The following is an 18047-nucleotide window of genomic DNA, read 5'->3' as shown; positions in this document are numbered from 1 at the left end:
TTGTCTGAGGGACAGTTTGACAAAACATGGTCATGATTGTGTTATACCTAAGGATAAACAATAATTCCTCAGTATCAATGCTCAGATTTTCCCAGGTACCTCTCTGTCTTTACCTTTTGTGTTTAGAGTGGGGTTTTTTGAGTCATGGTCCAAACAATGTCTATACATGGCATTTGGTTGAGATGATTCTTAAGTCTTTTTTAATATATTTTTAAATATTTGTTTATTTTGAGAGAGGGAGGGAGTGCACAAGTGGGGGAGGGGCAGAGAGAGAGAGAGAGAGAGAGAGAGAGAGAATGAATACCAAGCAGGCTCCACACTGTCGGCATAGAACCCAGCACGGTGCTCAGTCCCACAAACCATGAGATCATAACCTGAGCCGAAATCAAGAGTCGGACACTCAACTCACTGAGCCACACAGGCGCCCCAAGTCTTTTTTAGTATATAGGTTTCCCCTTATCTTATTTTTTCTTTTCCATGTTAATTACTTGGTAAGGAAGCATTTGTCTGATAGCAGTTCCAAAGTTGTGGATTTTGTAATAGTATCCCTGTGGTGTGATTTATTAAGTTCCTCTGTCCCTTTTTCTCCTTGCAGCTTGGTAGTTAGATTTGGAGGCTTAGTTCAGATTCTGGTTTCATTTTTTTTTCTGGAAAGAATACTTCATAGTTGATTGTGTACTTTATTTGTTTTTTCTTTTTTTGTGATGTTAATGGCTGTTGACGATCATTGCCTGGATCCATTGTTTCATTAGGGGTTACAAAAATAGTGATACTTGAATTTTATAATTAATTCCTGAGTTACTAGCACAAATACTTTCTAAAGAGACATTTCGTCTCATCAATGACTTGGTCACCCCCAGTGTACAACTCATCTGGGAAAAGGAGACTGCTTAATTTTTGCTTTGATAATTTTCAAAAATAATGAGACGGTTCCTTAGCGTTCTCCAAGGGTGACCCCTGAAGTTGTGTCAGACGATTATGAAATCATCATTTTAATATAGTTGATATGTTTCAATTCTTTTTTATAGTTATTATTCTTTTTAATGCTCATACTGTCCCTTCTTTGGCCAAAAACTGATTCTTGTTAGTTCCTGAGTCTTTCTGATATGAACTTAGTAGTTTCTTTGAGTCTTTGTATTAAGATGTTCCAGGACCATCTTAGACATATCTGGAATCTGCCATTCCTCCACGAAGTCCTGGTTCCTTGGTGCTTTTACAGACCCCAGTCAGGGTTTGGAGGGTCTCATTGCTACTGAGTTGCTCATCATTTTGGTCCTTTTCGGTAGACAGAGCTAGGAACACCACTGGATAACTTTATATTGATGTTTCAATTCAAATTTAGGACTGTAGGATTTTTACTGAATTCCTTTGATTTTGTGTACGTCTTACCCTGAAAAATCTGGTTCCTAATGATATTAACATCGTCATTTGTTGTATTCTATACTACATGATGTTTTCACGTTACCAGTTCCTGTATTATTGCTAACAATATGATTACCAGAAAGTATTTAAGATTTCTTTGCATTTATATTTTTTCCTTAAGTTATATCCTCTTAGGAAAATACAAAGTGCTGTGCTTTAAAAATCATGTGAACCAGTTTGTCTTTTGTAGGTAAGCCACCAATTGCTTGCAGGGGGTCATTTGTTTGGTTCCAGCCACAAATTCAAATTGTGTTTATTGGCAAATGGTGTTTTTAGGGGACAATGTAAATTTTTTTAAAACTCATTTTCTTTTATAATTTGGTAAAAAAAAAAAAAAAAAAAAAAAAAAACCTTACAGTTTCCAAGTCACATCCCAAGAAGTGAATTTGGATTCCTGTCCTCTTCAGCACGTTTTCTCCCTCCACCTGTTGGTAGCCAGTTTTATTACCTTTTGGTTTATCCTTCCATTTTGAGCAAATAAAAACAGGTAAATATTCACATCTCTGCTTTGCCTAAATAAAAAGGTAGCACTGTGTGCACAGTATTCAGTGCCTTGTTTTCTGGTCTTAACACTAAATTCTAGGGATCACTCCATAGCAGTATTACATAGAAATTGTTTCTTTATACAAATGTTTAACGTATTGTAATATGAATACGAACATCATTAGCCAGAGTTGATTTAATCAGGCTCTGCAACTGATGGGCATTTGCTTCCAAACCTTCACAGGAGCCCTTAATATTTCACAACCACAAACTCGGGTTATTTTGTGGCAAAGATTATTTTAACAATGATTGAAGGAATCCATTACCTTTGTGTGAAATGAAATTTTTACCATATAAGTTAGTAAGAGAGAAGACTGCGGTTTGTGAATATAGAAACAATTTTCTAAATTTTCTTTTCCAGTGGACAGGAAAACAGGAATTGCTGGGGTCTTTTCCTGTTTGAGGATGGCAAGGTAGAGAAATGCCAAAACACATTTCTAAATTTCTCTTGGCTTTCTGAACTGGGGGGCCCTGCCAGTTTTCCAAAAGAACCTTTTGTCAAACCACGTCATTCTCATGATTCAGGCGTAGCTTCCACAATCCTTGCTGTCCATCCAGCTATAGAAGCTGCCATGTTATTTTGTGTGTCTTCCCAAACACATCAGTCTGCATCTGCTGTCATCCACAGTCTGGATCTCAGTGAGAGAAGGGACCAAGTAGCAACTGTGACAGCGTGAGATTTACTGGTGTGGGTCTGAAGCGCTTGTTACATTTGAACATGAGAAAGTGAATTCTTATTTGGCTTTTGTTTCCTGCTAAAGCACAGCATCCCTACACCAGCCCTTGCCAGAACGAGCGCACATATGCTCCCATGTCTTGCTTCAGACATGAGTGATCTTACCATACAAATCTTTCAGGAGAAACAGTGCGGGTGACCGTGAGAAGGCTCTGCAGGTCATGCTCCAGGTTCTGCAGAGCTGTGACCGCCCGGCCCCCGACATGTTCTGCCTGTGTGGGAGGATCTACAAGGACATCTTCTTGGATTCGGACTGCAAAGATGGCACCAGCCGAGACTGCGCCATTGAGTGGTAAACCCTCCATCCTAGTCGGTAGCGTGTGCATCTCTGCAAAGAACAGAACTGCAGAGGCTAAGGATCCAGGTCTTTTCCGTGTGTGTGTGTGTGTGTGTGTGTGTGCGCGCGTGTGTGTGCGCGTGTGTGTGCGCGCGCGCACGCGCGCCTGCCTACTGACGGTGGGGAGAAACAAAAAGTCATACATGTGGTTTGGGAATTTTCCAGATTCCTTTTTCTGAAAGGGACCATTAAAAACTGCGTTTTGTACTGGTGACATTATTCCCACAAGTTCACTCATTTATAGGGGCAAGAAGGAGGCTCACCAGGCTCCTCCCCAGCTGCTCCTTCCCTGCTACTTCATCCAGAACTGTGTTCCACTGCCACTAGCGCATTATCTTCTCAGTTCTGCCTGCCTGCCTTCTTCCTTCCTTCTTTCCTGCCTTCCTTTTTTCTTTCCTTCTTCCTCCCTTCCTTTTATCCTTCCTTCCTGCTTTTCTTTGTTCATTTAACAAAAGTTTATTGAGGGTTTACTGTATGCCAGAAACTTTTCTAGATGGTGGGGATAAAGACACAGCAGCAGACATAGACACGAATTCCCACCTTCACGGACCTTGCATTGCTGGTAAGGGAAGTCAGACAGAGACAGGCAGAAAAATAGGATGTCACCTGTTGATGAGGGCTCTAGGGACAAGTTCATCAGGGAATCTGAGGAGGCTTGGGAGGAGTCACCTGCAGTTTCAGGCAGGGTCATCAGTGAAGGTGAGTAAAGTTGTGAGGGTGGTAAGATGAGCCTTGCTGAGAACTGTGGAGAAAGTGTTCTGGGAGGAAGGGCCAGCAGAGGCAGAGACCAGGAGGAGGAAGTTTGCTCCACGTGATCAAGGCCAGTGAGGCATGAGCCAGGGGAGAGTGGCAGGAAATGGGAGAGAACTTTTTATTGTGAGTGAGATGATAAAATACCAGAGCACTCTGAGCAGAGCCGTGACGAGATCCTACATGCTTTTTTACCAGCGCATTTTCACTGTTTTGCAAAGAATACGTTTCAGGGGGTGTATCAGTTATCATTGGCTGCATAACAAATCCAAAAGTTAGTGGCTTAAAACAGCGATTTATAATTTTTCCTGATTCTGTGGATTGGCCAGGCAGCCACTCTGCTGGTTCCAGTCCTAAAGTGCTGGTCTCACTCGGAAAAATGAGCTCAGCTGGAGGCTCAGGAGGGGTGGAAGGTTCAAGATGGCCTCACACACGTTTGGCAACTGGCGTTGGGTCTTGGTGGTTCACCTGCATTCTCTGCTTGTGGTTCTCATCCTGGCAGACCAGCTTGGTGGGCGGCATTCTGAGAGAATGAAGGTGGAAGCTGCGAGGCTTAGGCTCCGGAACTCACACAGCGTCAGTTCTGCCTCACACCCTGGGTCACATCATAAGCAGGTCACATGGTTACCCCAAATAGACGCCAGCTGTGGATGGGAGAAGTGACAAAGGCACACGTGTCGTGGGATGGGAGGGATTTGTGGCTATTAAATAATCTACCACAGGGGCAAGAGCAGAAGTGGGGAACAGGAGACGGCTGCAGTAAATCAGGGAAGGGCTGATGGTGGCTTGAGCCCAGGCGGTGGTGATGATAATGAGATGTCAGAACCTGGACATAATTCCAAGGCGGAGCCAACAGCTTACCTCACCCATTTCTGTCGCGAGAGCTCTTGCCGCTCCACTCCTAGTTCTCACTGCTTCCCCTTGCCCTCTCCCCTCCCTTGTTCTCCTTCCATACATGTTGCCGGCTGTGTCATCTCCCCTCTTCTCTCTACCCACTGTCCTCCCGGGTGATCCCACTCACTCCCACACCATGGAACCGTTAGCCGATCTCCAGCCTAACCTGCGTCCTAAGCTTTGGCCCCACGTCAGCCCCCGTTTGCCCCTCTGTCCCACCCAGAGGTGGTGCCGCTATGTAAGATGCAGTGTATCCAGGCTGAAATCCTCACCTCTCCACAAGGGATGGCTTCCAACGTCTTGCTTTCTCACTACCATTCTTCGGCCTCCTACACATAGACTTTTTTTTTTAACATCTGGTAATGTTCACTCATTTACCTCCCCATACGGTCAGTTCCCCATCGCAGCCCTTCTCTGTATCTTGCCTCACTTCCTGCCAGTCTTTGCTCATCACCACCACCGTGGTCAGTGCCACTTTTTTTTTTACTTTCTTGCCAGGAGTGTTCTAACAGTATTCCAAGTAGGCTCTGTGCTTGGTGTCTCTAAAGTCTATCCTTGTAGATTGAACCACTATGCCTTATTCCTCCTAAAGCTCCAAGACCTACCATGGCTCTCCATTTCCTATTAAATAAAAACTCAGACTTCTTAGAATACCAGTCTAGGTGCTCTGCAAACTTTCTCCAACCCACCCTGAGCCCCATTGCCCACTACCTGATACATGGCCCACTAAACTGAAGTTTCTTAGGAGTTTTGCAGACTCTCATCTCTGTTCCTGCCATTCTTTCTGTTGGAGGTTTCCTTTCCAAATCTCTGTCATTGCACATCTTTCCATCTTTGTGCCATATCTCGAGTTTCTAGGGGTGGCCCCACTTCTGTGAGCCCCTGTAGACATGGGTTTGTGTAGTTTTAGGATACTTACCACATTCAAGTTTGTGTTTTCCCTAATTGCACTAGCTGTGTGTAGATCTTATTATCTCTACCATAGTATAGTTTCTTGGAGGGCAGGGACCTTATTTTATTCGTAATTGCACCTGATGTACTGTATGGTAGGAGTCGCTCAAGGTGCTAAGGAGCAACTAATATTGGGTAGAGCCAAAATAGGAAGCTGTGTTCCCATCACAGTGGCCAAGAATTCAGCCCTCAGGTAAGGAAATGACTGCCTGTGGCTCCTTCACCAAAGTCCTAGGAGCCCTTCTCCATCCACTTCATAAGGCAGTGGTTATAGGAACAAATGAAGCTTAGTCTCTGGTATGGTGAGACCTTGGGGTTATCTTACCCAGGGCCTCAGGTACTAATGTGGAACATGGGCACAGGGAGGCAGGGGGCTGGTAAGAGGCAAACCTGGGACTGCAATCCTGATTCCCAGTTCAAGTCTTCTCTGCCCCTAAGCTGGGCCTGTTGGATTTATGGATAAGAGGCATAGAGAAGTCACCCTCCCTGCACTCTTCCTTTTGATAGTAAAAGTGGAAAAAAAATCAAATACCATAGGACATAATGAGGGAGGGGGAAGGTTTTTCAATTTTATTGGAATTTTATTGGGTAGGGTTGGAATGACTTCCTTAGTGTCCTCTGGTTCATCAGAGCATACTTGTATTATTAGCCCCAAAGTTCATAAAACTGAATTGTAATCGACTTTAAATGATAGGTTCTCCCTTCCACAATTAGTATTTTGTTGGTGTTTAACTCTCTTGTTGTCACACGAGTGATCAAATTCCTCCTGGTTTACAAGTCTTTGGTTTGAACTGTGCCACTTAACAACATTTTAGTGTTGTTACTTCGTGGATCAAATTCTTTGTTCCCAACCATGATATTTCTACTCGCTCATGGAAGGGAAAGAAGCTTTTTATGTATAGAAAAAAAGAATAAGAGAATTAAAATGGCACTCTTTAAACTTCAGGTGTAAAAATGCTACTCTCTATTTTGCATGTTGTTCTTTACCCCAGGGTGACAGATCCCTGCTCTTCTGTCACGCTGTGCCACTACTCTCGGAGCAATCTGGGGGCCAGGATCCTGCCGGTACTGCTTCGTACGTGAAAAAAAATGACTCCATTTTGTGATAGAAGCAAACAAACACCCTGCAGAGTAATTGCCTACAATTGATGGAATTTTCGCCTAATAAAGAATGCTCAATGTACAAATGGAGTCTAACTTTTAAAGTGTGATTTGGGCATCAAATTGTGGTCTACTTTGGGGGATAGGGTTATAAAAAGGTTTTAAATTTCTTCTGTGCACTTTAAAATAATTTCCTTATTTTATACAGTGATCATGGTTTTCTCATCAAAAAGTATAAAACTGATGAAGAAAAATTTTTAACTCCTTAGTGTTAATATTATGACATTTTCAAGAAGCTGTTTGAGTGCTTGGATGTAGCTGTTTGTAAAGAGGGAGGGGATCTGGAAAACAACCAATTAGTTGGTCAAAAAAAAAAAAGTTCATGAGAAGGTGGGCTTGTGCCATTATTTATAATTTTTTGCTTCTACCATAATAAGAGTCGGGCGGTTCTGTACTGGCAGGTATCGCAGAGGATTTGCGCTCCAGTCATCTCTCTATTCAGGAATTAACCTGGCAATTTTGCTGATAGTTGCAGGACAGCAATTTGAAACTTCCATGGAACTAAGGAAAATAGGTAAAGTTATTTTTGATAGCCGATGTTGATGTGCTTTGGTAACACAAATTCAGCATTAAAAGTTACTAGCATTTCGTTCAAATAACTAGCATTTTGTTTCAAAAGGAACAATTACTCTCTGATAGCCTGCCTGAGATGGTAGCCAACATAAAATGGGTACTTTTTCCTCTAGCTAAAGGCTTGCATAATGTGATAGAAACTAGAAATATTTTTCATAACTTCATGTAAAATTCAAATTCTTAAGGTGTCCGGCTAAACAGTTTATTGGGAAGAAAAGGGAGCTTGGAGAAAATGAACAATTACTGGGATGTGGGTCAGTTCTTCAACGTCAGCATGTTGGCCAATGATGTCGGGAAGGCTGTCCAGGCGGCAGAGAGGTTGTTCAAACTGAAACCTCCAGTCTGGTGAGTCATGTCTGTGTGTGGCCTTCACTTCTCTCAATATCTGATATCGTTCTGAAGGGTTTTCTCCAGAGAGGAGAGGGATAAATGCAAAAGACAATAACGATTGCCGTGTTTCTCCTTCTGACTTCTTCATTAAAGCAAAGTTAGGGCACGAAGAACAGCTCTGAAGGCTCACTTGGTTTTATGTGACAGGAGGGAACGACAGACAGATGGGCACGTACATGCACAGAATACGTCCCTACGCACTCTGTCTCCAAGAGGATGCTCTCAATCTTAGTACTTTCTTCAGGTCGTCATCTCGGTCCTCAAGAACAAAACCTTCCTCAGCACTAGTACGTATTTGTGAGAAAGCAGGTAGTAAAGCTAAAAGCACACCCACAAAGTGATGTGCATCACGCATGAAAACTGGAACTGAACGACCAAGATATGGTCAAGAAAATGGAGTCAGAGCAGTGGCCCTAGCTTAGCCCAACATGTCGCCATGAAAATGGCAAGAAAGAACACTGGGAGGCATGGACTTGCGTTCATGGTTTATCCTAGGATAAGAAAAGCCCATTGCAGGGTATATTTTCCTCTCTCAGTGGTTCTCAAACTTCGGCAGGTATCAGAATCAGCTGTGTTGATTACAACACAGATAGCTGGGCCCGCCCTTAGGCTGTCTGGTTCCAAAGGTCTAGGGTGGGACCTGAGAATTTGTATTTACAAATGACAATCTGATGCTGCTCCTCTGGGGAACCACACTTGGAGAACCACTGTTCTGTGTGGTCTTTTAATTAATCTGGGTTTGGTATGTGACTCAGAGCAAGGTCTGTGAGAGGTGGGCAATAACTGATTTGCCAATAGACATGAAGCTCCATTAGAATCGTCACTATGTCATTGACTCCTGTGGTCTCAAAATAGATGCTTGTTAGATATTTGTGTAATTAATAAATGTATGATGGATTTTCCCTGAAATATCAACAGTGGTGATCTCAAGGAGGTAGCCTAATAAGAAGTTTTTAATCTTTTTTCCTTATCTCTGTTTTTCTGATCTGTCTAAAATGCATTTGGATTACACGCATCATGTAAAATTTTTTACTTTTAATGACCCGTGTTCATCTGTCCCGTTATTTCCCAGTTCACGGAGCCAATCTGGACTCCCAGGGGTCGGAATCTCTTCAGTTATTTTTAGTTGGACCCTTTTTCTTCCCAATCTGAAGGACCTAAATTTGATCCCCAAACTATATCAGCCTGTTCAAATTTTTCTGAGGCTGAGCCAATAGGGATTCAGGCAGAGTCTCCAGCCTTCCTGGAGTGGTTGCTGTTGCCAGAATTCTACTTTTAAAGTGCATTGCTGCACCTGAGCTAGACAGAGCCGACTCCAGGGAGGCGACAGCCAAGCCTTGAATACGTTCTAATTACATTAGTACCTACACTGACTTACAGCGTTGGGACCTGATATTGTAGGTCCGAGACCACCCTGAGCTTCATGATTCGCTAGAAAGACTCACAGAACTCAGGAAGGCTGTCGTACTCATGGCTAAGGTTTATTACAATAAAAGTACACAGATTGAAATCAGCAAAGGCAAAAGGCACGTAGGACAGAGGCCAGGAGAGAGTAGGTACAAGCTTCTAGTTGTCCTCACCCAGTGGAGTGACATGGACAGTGCTTACTTCTTCTAGCAACAATGTATGGCAACATGTACAAAGTATTGACAACCAGGGAAGCTCACCAAGTCTCGGTGTTCAGGGTCTTATGGGGGTTCAGTCATGTAAGCATGGAGCGCCCATGTAGTTGACCTTAGTCACTGAGTCCCCAGCCTCTGTAGAGATGGCACTGATACAGCATGGCCCAAGGCCCCAGGTAAACAAAAACACTCTTATCAGGCTGGATGTCCCAAGGGCTTAGAGGCAATGTCCCAGAAGCCAGTCAAGAGCCAGACCTTCCTTGGAATGTGTAGAGTTTGGAGGACCCAGGCCTACTGAATTAATCCTTCACTGCATGGTACTCAAGCAAGTCAGTCAGAGTCTAGCCGTGTGGCTTCCCGGAGCAGCCCCAGACTTTATCCTCAAAGAGCAACCTAGTAGTCCAGTGCTTTCAGCCCTTCAGTGCTCCATCCCCATTCACTACCGGTGGTGATGTGACCACCACTGCCCAACAGCTATGTTTCAGAAACCTCAGTTGGCCTGAAGACAGTAAAGAAGTGGGGAGATTGAAGACCTCGTAACTTCAAAATCTGCCTGGTCAGAGCTAATAAAAAAAATTCGATGAGTTTCACATTTGTGATTGTCTGGGGTCAAGGAGGAGAAGAGAGGGATGGGAGGAAAATGGCATGTCTATAGAAGGGAAGCATGACCCTTGTGACTGTGAAAATGTTTTCTATCTTAACTGTATCCGTGTTGGTATTCTGCTTGTGATGTTGTTCTAGAATTTTATAAGCTGTCATCCTTGGTATAAACCAGGCCCAAGGTTACATGGGATCTCTGTATTATTTCTTACAAGTATACGTAAATCTACAATTACCTGAAAATAGAAAGGTTGATTTAAAAAAGACTGTGAGTTTGAAATTTTGTCATTTTGTAATTGCTTTGAATTTCAAACTACATTGTTATTAAGGTAGTTGTTAGAAAATGTCTGCCAGTGTCTACATTTGGAATACCATTAGCCCAATGTTGGTAAAAAGCCATAATGTATGATTTTGTTGGACCAACTTATTTTGCCCGGTGTTCGGGCTTCTTTTGATTAAGTGTGTGGCTGCCAAATGATGAAGAAGCACTCACTACACACTGTGAATTTAAGTAAATTAAGCTTTTGGGGAACCTCTTTTAAAGGGAGTAGAATTGAATTCCATTTATTGAAGGATCTAATTTATTGGTGCTTGTGATTTTTCCAGGTACCTCCGATCATTAGTTCAGAACTTGTTACTAATTCAGCGCTTCAGGAAACCCATTATTGAACATTCACCCAGGCAAGAACGGCTTAACTTCTGGCTAGATATAATATTTGAGGCAACAAATGAAGTTGCTAATGGACTCAGATTTCCAGTAAGTCATGCTAAATCCATTTCTTTCAGATAGAGCCAAAGAAACTGGGGATTGGTGCTAATTATTGAATACTCCGAAAGGGAGAAAACCTTAGAGTTGTTGAAAATGTGAAGATACCCATCAGTCTTTGGTAGAATCAGCCAGGGATAGATCAGCTCACTAGAACAAGTTGGCTCTGCCCTCTAACATAGTGGTTCTTGACAGAATCATTTTGTCTCCCGGGGACATCTGGCAATATCTGGAGACACTTTTGGTTGTCACAGCTGTGAAGCAGGTATTGCTACTGGCACCTAGAGAGTAGCAGGCACCTGGCGAAGGCCAGGGGTGCCACCAGACATCCCACAGTGCATAGGATAGCCCCTCCCCCTACGTAAAATCGTCTGGCCCCAAATGTCAGCAGTACCAAGGTGGAGATACCCTGTTCTAAATCAGTGCAAGACTAATAGTAAAATTTTGGAATTTGACGCTGTTTCCCGTTGAGCTTTGGTTTGCCTCCAGTACCACTAATTAATTTTTAAAATGTTATTGCAAAGCAAAATGGCTATTAGCTTTTCATTAAGTTTTTGTTTGAATTTTATGACCATATTGTAAGGAGTCGTAAGTAAGATACGTAAGCATCCTAGACATTGAACTTGACATAATTGTATTTTGTGTTTATGCCGTGAGATTTTGTGAACATGCTGTGTTCAGGAATTTCATTAAACTGCTAATAGAGATTAAGTTGTTTGAAATGATTATGATAATGATTTTGTTCTTGGGTACTACGTTTTAAAATCTTCTTTTAATTATGAAATATTTCCAACCTATTGAAAGGGACAAAAAAAATAACAGACACTTGTGTAATCTCTACCTAGATTTAACGATTTTAATTAGGTTGCTGTATTTGCTTTGGAAAGCCATTCAGTCTCTCTCCCCCCTCCCCCTCCCTCTCCCTCTCTCCTTTCTCCCCATCTCCTTCCTCTCCCTCTCCCCCAGCAATAAAACATTACTCATGGAATGTCACCTCACTCTTCATTCCCTTGGATGTTTCATAGACTTGGGCACCTACTCACAGATCATCCAGTTTGCTTCATTTCTCTCAAAAACTGTAGCCTCCCTCTTTATTCTCTGCCACCTTGTTGGGCAGGCTTTCCTTGGCCACCCCATCTAAAGTGCTTGCCCCACCTTTATTCTGTCGTGTTTGCTTCACAGCCGTATAGGTGACCGTATTCCATGCCCCTATACGTTTGTTTCTTGTGTGCCCCATTAGAGCATAGACTCCTCCCCCGCCGTGGGGAAGGGACTACTGTCAAGATTGTGGTATCCCTGGGCCCTAGAGTAGTATTGGCACACAGTAGGTCCTCGAGTATTTGTGGAGTACACCGCTTCCCACTTGCTCACTGGGCAGAGTGACCTTTCTGGGATATTCCTGTGCATCACAGAAATCTGTCCTTTCAGGTGCTGGTGATAGAACCAACCAAAGTCTACCAGCCTTCATATGTTTCTATAAACAGTGACGCTGAGGAGAAGACGGTTTTCCTGTGGCATGTCTCACCCACAGAAATGGTAAGAAAAAAATCTTCCATAGCTGTCTCTCGCCTCTGTGCTATTGAATCACAAATTTGGTATTCAGGTAGGAGGGTCTGTGTTGTAGTACTTGAAAGAATAGGTACCTGTGCCTGACTGGTAAGATCTGTGAGTGCAAGAGGGTATAATCACAGATGGGAGAGAGGATGCTGGTTTTTCCATTTGATGTTTCTTTGTGTACACATGTGTGGGTATGACTCTGTGTATGTTTATGGAAATGAATACAGGCTTGTGGAAAAAAGAAGTTACACCCTGAGGAAGTGGATAAGGAGTAGTGGGAAAGTCCCTCCAAATCCCCTAGACCCTGTCCTTATTCCCATCCCCACTGACTTGGTGGATATTCATCCGTACCATTCTCTGCACTGCCTTATGTATGTGTAAGTGTGTGTATACGTGCATATATTTATTATTTTAATTTTTTTGATGTTTTATTTTTGAAACAAAACACAAACTGGGGAGGGGCAGAGAGAGAGGGAGACAGGAACTGAAGCGGGCTCTGCGCTGACAGGAGAAAGCCCTATGTGGGGCTCAAACTCACGAGCTGTCAGATCATGACATGAGCCGAAGTTAGACACTTAGCCAACTGAGCCACCTAGGTGCCCCTATATATGCGTATGTTTTATATATATGTTTGTGCATGCGTGTGTGTATATATATATAGAGAGAGAGTATTTTTGTTAAAGTGAGATCATACAATATATATTTATTATTTTGCATCTTACTCTTTTTTAACTGATTCATACATCTTAATGTTTATTTTTGAGAGAGAGAGAGCATGAGCAGGGGAGGGGCAGAGTGAGAGGGAGACATAGAACATGAAGCAGGCTCCAGGCTCTGAGCTGTCAGCACAGAGCCCGACGCGGGGCTCGAACTCACGAGCCGTGAGATCATGACCTGAGCCGAAGTCGGACGCTTAACCGACTGAGCCACCCAGGCGCCCCTGATTCTCACATCTTAGACATTATTTCCATATAGCACACAATGATCCCCCTGATGTTTTTTGGAATATTCCCCATATTCTTGTATCATGGTGGTCCATTTCTGAGTACGCTTGAACTGTAAATTATGGTCCCAGTCTCCTGCAGTGCACCTTTCAGCCTCACCTGTGCACTCTAGCTGATGATAGATGCGTCGGTGCACATCCTGGCGGAGTCACCCTGCACACTCCTATAGATTGTTTCAGGAGCAGAGATTCCCAGAAATGGACTTGCTGGTTTTAAAGACCACATATATTTAAAATTTGAGAGCTACTGGCATATTTGCCCCATTTCAATTTATATTCACACCAAGGATATAGGAGAGGGAACATTTTAATTGCCCGCTAAAGAGATCACAGAAATGCTGGGCCAGGCCTGATGTTTTGTGGTAGTAGCTATATTTTTGTCTCTGTGTGTCTAAAGTACTTCTTCAGCTCTTTTCTTGAATGAAATATTTTTAGTCATGAAAAGATCCAGCACCTTTGACAAGTGCATTCATTATGTGGGTCTGTTCACTATGTATATGTTCTCATGGAGCGTGGGGGGACTTCTGCCATTAACTAGGCAAAGAAGGATTTTTCTCCTGGAAATAAGAGCGTGAGCAGTTAGGTCTTCATCAGGTAAAAGTAAACAGTATCCTCAACAGTGAAATGCAACATGGGAGAATAAGTGGAGGCTCAAAATCGTGTAAGAAATTCCTTATCAGAAATAGTCACGACATGGCACCTCCCCATCATTTGGCTGGTATGAAGTCCGCCTTCTGGATGCAGAAGTTGCGGATGTGTGCTGTACGCTGTGGCGCCCGGAGTGAACAATCCAGCACTGTGCGTGCTTCACGGTTTAAGAGAGTAATTCTCATGTGTCCTTATCCGCCACCCCCCCCCACACACACACACGAAACTAAAACCAAGGGACACAAGGACACTTCGGGAGGTGTTAGACATGGACATTACCTTGATTATGGTGTTTGAATATGTCCAAACTCATCAAATTATGTGCATTAAATATGTGCACTTCTTTGTCTATTATTATACCTCAGTAAAGATGTTAAAAAAAAAAAAAAAGAAACGGACACGAAATCTCAAGTTGCCTTAGTACCCTTGAGCGGCTGTAACAGAACACTGTAGGCTAAGGGCTTAAAGAATATTTCTCATAGTTCTGAGGGCTGGGAGTCTGAGGACAGGGTGCCCGCATGGTCCGGTTCTGGTGAAGGCCCTCTTCTTGGTGTGTCCTCACATGGTGAAGAAGTGTCTCCCTTGTGTCTCCTTTAATAAGAGCACTAATCCCATCACGAGGGCTCCACCCTCATGACCTGATTGCCTCCCCTAGGTCCCACCTCCCAGTGCCGTCACATTGGGGTTTCGACAGCTGATTTGTGGAGGCACAAACATTGGGTCCACAGCACAAGTGTAAGCCAGTAACTTTTCTAAGATTTAACAGTGTAGCGACCTTCTCATTCATCAGAGTCAGCAGCCATTAGGGGACATGAGCTGCTCTGATGTGCTTGGGGTTGTTGGTTTCTTTGGTTTGCTCCACTGTGTGTGTTAATTTAAATACTGCAAAAGAAAAAAAGCCAAAATAAAATATACACATGGTGTTCAAACAGCTAGAGCTCCTTTAAAGAATGGAGATGTTCTGTTAAATTTGCCTCTTTGGTTGTTTTTAACCTTTTATGGAAGTGTCATAGACACTGAAAAGCACATCAGTCATAAATGTACAGTTTGATGGATTTTGCCTAGTGAACACACCTGAGTAACCAGCGTGGCCAAGGAAGAGAACATCAGACCCCACCACCCCCAAAGCCTGGCTTACGCCCCCTCTGTGCCCCCCTCCAGTACCCACCCCCAGGAAGCACCCCGCTTCTGATGTTGGAGTTCTTATACTAGAGACAGACCTTGCTTGTTTGCGTTGTGTCATTGATGCCACTCTGAGACGAGAGGGTTTTCAAAATTCTGGTCTGTGACCTCAGTATTCCATTGATATACGCACAGAACACCTCCTATTTTGACAAGTACTTGGAGTAAAAAAACCAATGTTATTCAAGTGACTCCTCAGACTTTTAGAGCCAAATGTTTTTGGTCTCCTGGAATTCTGCACACTTTGCCCATTTTATTTGAATCCTCTAATGGTTGCTGGCCCTTAACGGAAATTTCCATGGGTACGTATACTGTCTCCCTAGTTGTAAATGTTTTACTTTGTATATAGTCTGTAATAAGAAATGGAAAAGAACTATATAAGCAGCAAATGCTAGTTTTCCCTGACTGATGAAATGTTTTGCACAAGTGCTTGTAGTTGTCAGAACAAACGTCTGAGGGAAATATAAATTGCCTTTTTTTCTTTGAGAGGAAGCTTTTGCTTTTGCCTGCATTTGCATTTTTGAAATTCTGCAGGCTGTAAAAGCCAGCAGATTCGCCTGGAATGAGGGCGACATTTCTCCACGGTGTTGCATCTTCTCCCGGTGGCCTGTGCCCAGCGGGGAGAGATCAGGCACGTGCACGGTGTTCTCTCGCATACTGGCGGACCACACTGCTGTCAGAGAAATTCAGTTCTGGTTTGCTAGCCAAGGATTCAGAAACTTCTGCTGGTAAATGTTTAACAGCCAGCTCTCCAGGGGACATGGGAGCAGAGGGCTGACCCGTGGTGTTTGGCGGTTTCTGCGGTGTAACTACTCCCGCCGTGGCCAGTTTCAAGCCACGTCCAGTGGGTCTGCAAACGTGGTGTTGGAAGGAGGTGTGCACGGTTGGCCTTCCTAGACCGGCACCAGTGGCACCCAGTGCAACAGTGCAAGTAGGCTACCCGGCGTGGGGACAAATGCAGCATTGCCCCCTCAGCAACTCTCATGCCCCAGAGTCACCACCGGGCACATAGTAGCCACCGGCGCTGACCACGCGGGTAGGGCTGCTTGTTGGGGAAAGCTCTGTCATCGTCCTCGCCACCTTTTATGCTTATGTAAGAGAGCCACAGGACAGACACGTCCAGAGTCTACAGAATTGTCCCAGATGCCCAAGATTTCCTCCCTCAGAGGTCTGCGTTCTGGGAGTAGGAGGGCAGGTGCTGAGGCGCCCGGGGTGGGGGGAACCCTGGAGGCCTGTCCCCACCTCTGGCTTCCTGGCCCGTTTCTCCATAGCCCACCCTGGCTCTTGCTCCCAGGAAACTCTTCCTGGGAGCTTCTGACCCCGACATGGAAAGCTGTAGTCTTGAGTCCATTTCCTCATGATTCAGAGGGAAAATATCCCCTCTCCCAAAAGGATGAGGACGCTGCTGAAACGGGAGGCTCGGGATGGGAGGAAAACTGCCCCTGCATTCATGATGGAGACGGTACTCCGTGCCAGGTGACCCACCAGGCCACTGGGTCAGAAACTGCACAGCCACCCTGACTTCCACTACCAGATGCTTCATGAAAAACCCCACTTGTACATCCAAGAGAGTGCCGGCTTCACAATTTCATTCACATAATATTCCAGAACAGGCAGAAGTTGCCGTTTCTACTCTTGGATGAGTAGAGATGGGGGGGTTATGACGGAAGTTTCTGGGCTGCTGCTCATGTTGTCTCTTGATTGATTTTTAGAGCATGAGAGAGTGTGTGTGTGTGCAGGAGAGGAGCACACACAGAGGAACAGAGGGGTGGGAGGGGGGGTGGAGAGAGAATCCTAAGCAGGCTTCACGCTCACCGTGGAGTCCAACAGTGGGAGCGATCCCACGATCCTGGGATCATGACCTGAGCTGAAATCAAGAGTCAGATGCTCGACCGACTGAGCAACCCAGTGCCCCATGTCTCTTGATTTAAATGCTGGTTACAGCAAGTATTCATTTTGTGGAAATGGACTGTGACAATCACTGTGCCCTTTTCTGAATGTATGGTGTATTTCAATTCAGAACTTTCATAATAATTTTAAAACACTTGTACTGGCCCAAACCATTACTGGATCCCATGGCTTTCCAGATTAAAACTCACACTCTCGTACTGAGTGTCAAGCCCCTGTATAATCCCGCCCTCTCATTGTCCCCTGAGCTGGCCCACAGGGGCTCACATGTGCACTTCCGTCATCCTTATTCCGTGTAATTTCTTCTTCCAGTGACCTAAGTTCCAACTTTGCCGAGGTGTCTCTAACCACCCTCCCGCCCCTTTCACTCACTGTAGGCTACCTTCTTGCCTGTATCGTGTACACAGTATTTCCTGTTGCTTATTGATCGGTTTTTGAGAATGTCTCCCCAAGTGCTCTGCAAGCCCATGCAGGACTTGTATGTTTTATATCCATAGTATCTACAAAGCCAGTACCTCAAATGCCCATTGGTTATGATAGAAAGGGAAAGAGGAGTGTGTGTTGTTTACTTCTTAGCCAGCAAATCTTCCTCCCCAATCAAGAAGCTCCATAAAGCTACCTCACAGTAAACCTACCATCTGGGAATACTTCAAAAACTCCTGTGGCTGAGGTTTGTTGTTGTTGTTTTTTTTAATGCTTGCGATAGAGCGCACCACCAGGGGAAGGGCAGAGGGAGAGGGGGACAGAGGATCTGAAACAGGCTGTGCGATGACAGCAGTGAGCCTGATGGGGGGCTTGAACTCACGAACTGTTAATGACGACCGGAGCTGAAGTCAGATGCTCAACCAACTGAGCCACCCGGGTGCCCCTGTGGCTGAGCTTTTTATGCACATGCAGCCTCTTGAAGGTATAGGTAGGTGGCCCAAGGCTGTCTTGAATCTGTCCTGGTTCCTGTTTCTGTACCCTAATCCGAAGGTGGGCTCCTGCTCTCCACCACTGCCTTC

General features: G+C 44.3%; 1 protein-coding gene across 1 annotated transcript in view; it reads left to right on the top strand.

Annotated features, from left to right (window-relative positions):
- Positions 1-18047, top strand: part of MAP3K15 (mitogen-activated protein kinase kinase kinase 15) — a 123095-nt gene that overhangs the window by 65770 nt on the left and 39278 nt on the right. The window contains exons 7-11 of the mRNA XM_042975280.1: positions 2823-2993; positions 7196-7308; positions 7553-7712; positions 10586-10736; positions 12174-12281. Of these exons, the coding sequence (XP_042831214.1) occupies positions 2823-2993; positions 7196-7308; positions 7553-7712; positions 10586-10736; positions 12174-12281 (703 nt within the window). The remainder of the gene's footprint in view (positions 1-2822; positions 2994-7195; positions 7309-7552; positions 7713-10585; positions 10737-12173; positions 12282-18047) is intronic.

This window comes from Panthera tigris, chromosome X, assembly GCF_018350195.1.
Source record: "Panthera tigris isolate Pti1 chromosome X, P.tigris_Pti1_mat1.1, whole genome shotgun sequence".
In the NCBI taxonomy this organism is placed as follows: domain Eukaryota; kingdom Metazoa; phylum Chordata; class Mammalia; order Carnivora; family Felidae; genus Panthera; species Panthera tigris.
Note: the sequence above shows the minus strand (reverse complement) of the source record. Positions and strands in the feature narration are given on the sequence as shown.